Source organism: Typha angustifolia, chromosome 13, assembly GCF_048772165.1.
Source record: "Typha angustifolia cultivar Huaian chromosome 13, ASM4877216v1, whole genome shotgun sequence".
In the NCBI taxonomy this organism is placed as follows: Eukaryota; Viridiplantae; Streptophyta; class Magnoliopsida; order Poales; family Typhaceae; genus Typha; species Typha angustifolia.
In genome coordinates, this window is record NC_133251.1 from 6,503,862 (window position 1) to 6,509,861 (window position 6,000).

Here is a 6,000-nt window from a genome sequence, read left to right on the forward strand (position 1 = left end):
CTTAATTGGTTTTCTAATATATTCTAGTTTTTCTAAACCAAATTAAATTTGATTTTAACTTTTGACTTTGACATCGACTTGGTCTTTTATTTTTTATGCTTTATCATCTATAGAGAAGGAAGATTATGATCTTGACAATAACACTGGTTCTGAACTTATTATGGTTTTTCCTATTAAGAAATTTAAAAACTTTATTAGGAAAATCAAAAATATAGCATGGAAACTCACCTTAGTGGCTTACATGATTTAACTAAACTTATCTTAAGAGCTTACATAAGTATGAATTAATTAAAAGATAAATTGGCTCAATACATCGAGCCCAATGTTCTCCTGATGTGACCCAATCTGACCCGATTCACATCATATTTTTGAGACCACATGAAAGTACTACAATTGTCAAATTAATGAGTTTTTTTATAAGTTTTATGCCAAACTTAGTGATATTGTCAACTCTAGCTTTAATCTTAGATAGAAGATTTTTGAAAATCGGATTGTTAGAAAATCAGATTCTTGAAAATCTAGTAAGAAGATGGGTAACCCTGCTCCTCTAGCAGCACCTGCATTAGAGTTTGTATCTGCTTCGTCCATATACTATACTAATAGATTTAATCAATTTTGAAGAATTGATTTAGAAAAATTAAATCTTACCGAGTTTGAAAAAATAAAATATAAATCGAACTTTAAAAACTAAAATCAATTTCGAAGAATTGATTTAGAAAATTTGAATCCTACCAAGTTTAAAAAAGTAAAATATAAATCGAACTTTAAAAACTAAAAACCGAGTAGGAGATGGAAATTAGAATACCACTTTTTAACTCTTGATATCAAACCCAAGAAGGTGAGAAAGAAAATCCTTTAGTTTAAGGACCATTTTTCATGTAAAATCAAAATTAATGATGCCAATTTACAACCAATTTTTTCTAAACTCATTTAAAATACCATATTCAAAGTTCAGAATTTGGAAGTATGTGATGCAGACCTATTCAAAGTTCAGAATTTGGAAGTATGTGATGCAGACCTATTAGTATACAATATGGACCTCCAAGTATGCAGTGTAGATATGTATGCATATAGTTCTGCACTGCACAAGAATATAACCCTATTCTCATTTCTTACCCATGTTTTGAAAAAAAAAAATTGGTATTAGATATATCAGAACTAGAGTAAAAGGGCAATCTGATCAAAGTGTTACCAACATAAGTAATTCGATAAGATCGGGTTGGATTCGTGTCAAGTTGGCACAACCAAATCTATTTGATTTAAATAAGTTGATTTTGGGTTAAACTACGGAATAATCAGGTCAGACATATCAACTCATTTATAATGCAAATTCAATTCTACAAAATTCAAACATATTTAAAACCTTAAGTTCATGTCAAGCTATCGGATCGGGCCAAGATCGCCACCTTTATTTGCGGGAGGAGAAAACGGCTCAAATTAGGTTGAACAAAGAGGATTCTGGTGCATTCTTATTGGACATAAAAATGACAAATTCTCTAGTATTATTTGAGGTGATAGATTTAGCAGACAATTTAGCAATTAATGAGGTTTTACATGCATGAATTGTGGGAGTGGCATAGGATCCAATCCATATCGTTGTTGATCGTCCTATATTTCTATTATACACCTCAAACGGTACCTGGTGTCTATACCTTAGTTGACAAGCAACTGCAATCTTCTTTTCTTAGTAGTAGCCTTTTGACCCTAGAATTCTTTCCACTTGCTTCTACTCTTCCATCTCCCCCATCTCACGGCATGACTTCTCGTTTATTCAAAGAGGATAGCAGTCCACAATCTAAGAGGATATGCCGCCATTAACAGTCCAAAAGGTGAAGTGGAATTCCAGCAAATTCCTTGTCCTCGAGTTGACAACTCGCTTGTAAACATGGATAAGTTATTGGTGTTGGAGTCCAATGCCATAACGGATAAGAGGATAAGAAAGGTTCGTGTCTAATTGTGGATCAAGATATTGAAGGTTAAGCTTCTTTATGTCGGTTTGGAGGCAACTGCAACCTAAAACAGTGTTAATAGTCTTTCACCTATATGTTATTTCTTATCAAAAATTTACTAGTTTACTATAGATTTTAGATTATTTATCAAAGTATTATAGTAGTCGCAAATAAATCACTATCTCGAAAAGCAATTAGGTTGTAATATATCTTAGAAGAAGATATCTTAAAGTAATAGTAAATTGCTGATAGAGAGAGCCACTTTGTGAAAGCAATTTACTTAAAATACTTTGCATGGTTATTTACTTACCAAAAGTTATGGTAGTTTAATAAATAGTTTGAAAATTATTGAAGAATTTGTAACAAAATTTGTGTAGAAATAGCATAAGATAATATACTACAAGTTATTTATGTGGCTTTGGGAGCCCAGTAGTTGGCTTGCTTGCTTGCTTTTGCATGCTTCAATATGTGGGCTCTGCTTACACCACATTAAGGTGTCCAAAGTTTTGAGTTCTTTCACTAAATTAGCCTCTCACAAACTTCCCTATTTAATGATTTATATCTGAAACTCGCTAAACTGAAAAATTACTTATATAAAAATAATCAGCAATTTAATCTCAGCGGTTTAACAACTCACGTAGTCTTGTATTTAAATTTTAAGATGAATTAAACACTTGATAAAAATAGTTGGTAGACTTTGAAATAGTCAAAAGCTCAAAACAATTTTCAGTTTTGATTTGAAGATTTTGTTTGGAATCACATGAGGTTTAGATTTACATAGAATATAGAATAAAATATAATAGGGACTCTTATGTGTTCTTGATTGCATAATATATAGCTCAAGTTTTTTCTTTCTCAATTAATTTCAGTTCCACACTAATGTAAAATTCTGTTCTATTAGCAATAATAACAGTGGTAATGTGAGTATTGTGTACCTCTTTCCAAGTCTAAATCCCATAAGTTTTGACATAATGTGAATTGATTAGTTGTTTATTATGATAACTTGTCTATTTTTCATTTAGACAAATAAAAAAAATGAAGAATTAGCTACTTTACATGGCCCTATTTTCCTCAATCTGCTTTGCTAAGCATCCTAAGACCTCATAAATTTCCCCCACAAGAGGATGTGATCTATCTCCAGCAACAAACAAATCAAGACCCTGCTTTCCTTCAATGCAACTCCAAGCTGGCTTCTTCCTGAACTCTTTTTCTCTCATAAATTTTCTGATGTTCTCTACTTGATTCCATTTGTCATTGCTAGCTTGGATATTACTCAGTACAACATGATAACCAATATTATTCGGTTCCAAGTCGAGAAGTTTTTGAGCTGCATAAATGGCGATTCTAACATCTGAATGTATCCTGCATGAGGCAAGCAGAGCACCCCAAATCCTACCATCTGGCTGAATATTCATACTGTTAATAATACCGAGAGCTTCATCAAGATTCCCAGATCTGCCAAGTACATCCACCATGCAAGTATAGTGAGTTAGCTCAGGAATGATGCCAAACTTTTCAATCATGCAACCAAACAACTTGCGAGCTTCATTAACAAGTCCTGAGTGACTACAAGCAGATAATGCATTTAGAAAGGTTACACTGTTCGGTTTGATACCTTCCTCTTGCATTTGGTGAAATAATGCCAAAGCATCTATGCCATATCCATGAATTGCATACCCATCAATCATTGAACTCCATGCTATGATATCTTTGTCAGCCATGCGATCAAAACATCTTCGAGCCAAATCGATACTCCCACAATTAGCATACATATTCAGGATGGAGGTTTCCAATGATTTAGAGTCTGCAACAAAATTGCTCCTTATGATGTAGCCATGAATTCCTTTGCCAAACTGCAGAGCACCCAAATGTGTATATGTGACAACTAATCCTTGTAGTGAATGAGCAGTGGGTTCAAATCCTTCATTTTGCATTCTCCAAAACAGATCAATTGCTTCTCTGAACTGTCCATTCTGAATAAAACCCCACATCATAACTGTCCTTGTGGTACTGCACTTGGTATTGAACTCTTCAAATAATCTAACAGATGATGCCAATTCACCACATTTAGCATAAAGATCCAGAAGAGAAGCATGCAGAATTACATCCATGAATCCTATTTTAACTACAACACAGTGCAACTTTTTGCCCTGCCGAAGATGCCGACACTTTGTTAAAGCTGAGAGAACTGAAGTTAAAGTCTCAAAACTAGGATTCATTTCGACCTTCATCTTCTCGTAGAGATCAATTACTTTGGAGATATCCGGTACAGAAGAGTACCCTGAAATCATAATGTTCCATGAAACAACACTTCTCTTCTGAATCCTACTGAAGAACTCCATTGCCTCTTGTAAAATGCCTACCTTGGTAAGGAGAGTCAAAATTGAATTTTCCACGAGTTCATGGCCTTCAAATCCACTCTTGACTGCAAAGCCATGCAATTGCCTTCCCCCAACAGAGTCTTTCTTAATAAGACATGCTCTCAGAACGATCGCCAGTGTCACCGGGCTAGGCCCACAACCATCCATTCGCATCTCATGAAACAACCAAGATGCCTCCCGACAGTCTCCAATCTGAACATAACCTGAGATCATAGAAGTCCATGAAACCACATCTCTCACACACATTTCGTCAAACATTTGCCGTGCGGAACAGATAGAACCATATCTAACGTGCAACTCTATCATGGTGTTGCAAAAGTATGCATCATTACAGAAGCCCATCCGGATGCCAAGACAGTGGACTGCTTCTCCAACGTCAAATCGCCGGGTGAGTGACGAAACAGCACGGTTTACGAGGGGAAGCGTGAGATGGTCAGGTCGAGCACCTGAGCTCCGGAGGGAGGAGAAGATGGAGAGAGCTTCGTCGAAGAGCCCGGAATCGACGTGATCTTTTAGGATCGAATTCCATTGGTGAATGCTGGCCTTGTTAAGATTACAAGGGAGATGAGAAGAGGAGGGAGTGGGTTTTGGAGTGACGGGTGGTGAGAAAAGCCTGGTGCCGATAAGAAAAGCTTCGAGCTTTACGAAAGTTGTGTGGGATTTGGATCGATGTAACATCGACGAGGAGATTAATTCTAACTTCTAAGAGAGTGGGATTTAATCCCATCATAACTTAGACATGGATAGCGGATGACATTATTCGAACACGGCGAACTCCAGTGACTCGTACGAAAATTTGCAAATAACCCCCTATAATTTAGTAATTTTATTATTAAATTAAGCTATTTTGATGGTATTTTAGGTGGCGATTTATATCATAAACTATTATACTTTATGTTTTTTTTATTTTTCCTTTATAATTTTACATCTCTTAGCATTAAATGCATACATATCTCATATAGTTTATAAAGTATAGAATATTTTAACTATTAAACAATCTTTTTTTTTTTTTTTCTCAACTCATGTTGTCCACTGAAACTGAAATTTTATAGATTCTCCGTAACTCCTCGTTTCCTCTCTATAATCTTAATCTCTTCCTCTTTAATGGCAACGAGCTTTCTCACTAGAGTTTCGTTGAGACCTAATCTTCTGTATCATTAGCCTTTTCCCTTCTCCTTCTTTTTCTCCTTCGTCATGTTAAGAAAACTAGATTTTACTAAAAAAAATTTCTTTTTATATCTTAATATATTGAAGCAATCTCTAAATCAAATATTGAAACAAAAAAAAAAAAATCAAAGTTATCTGATTTAGTACTTATCAATATTCAAACAAATTAGTTTATAGTTTTATTATCACTACGAAGGTTGATAAAAAACCTAAACTAAATTATTCTTAGCTTTGAGGTATAATTCATGTGGATTACTTACCCCTCTTAAAATATTAGTTATATAGAAACTATACATAGCAATCTATAGTGATAGTGGTTAGAATTTTTTTTTAATTTTTTCAATGTTTTTGCGTATTTGTAGTCTATTTCTTTAGTGCATGTAATTTATGTGAAAGTATTTCTTTTTTATACATCAGTTAATTATAAATTTTGTAACCATATAATTATTTGTATTTCTTTCAATTTGTAACAAGATATGTAATGTGAGTATAAAACTTCTTTT

At 34.1% G+C, this 6,000-nt stretch overlaps 1 protein-coding gene across 1 annotated transcript; it reads right to left on the reverse strand.

Annotated features, from left to right (window-relative positions):
- Positions 1-3,001: 3,001 nt before the first annotated feature.
- Positions 3,002-5,008, reverse strand: LOC140772878 (pentatricopeptide repeat-containing protein At4g35130, chloroplastic-like). The gene has a single exon (XM_073115113.1). The coding sequence runs from the start codon at positions 5,006-5,008 to the stop codon at positions 3,002-3,004; it is 2,007 nt and encodes a 668-aa protein (XP_072971214.1).
- Between the last annotated feature and the right edge of the window lie 992 nt (positions 5,009-6,000).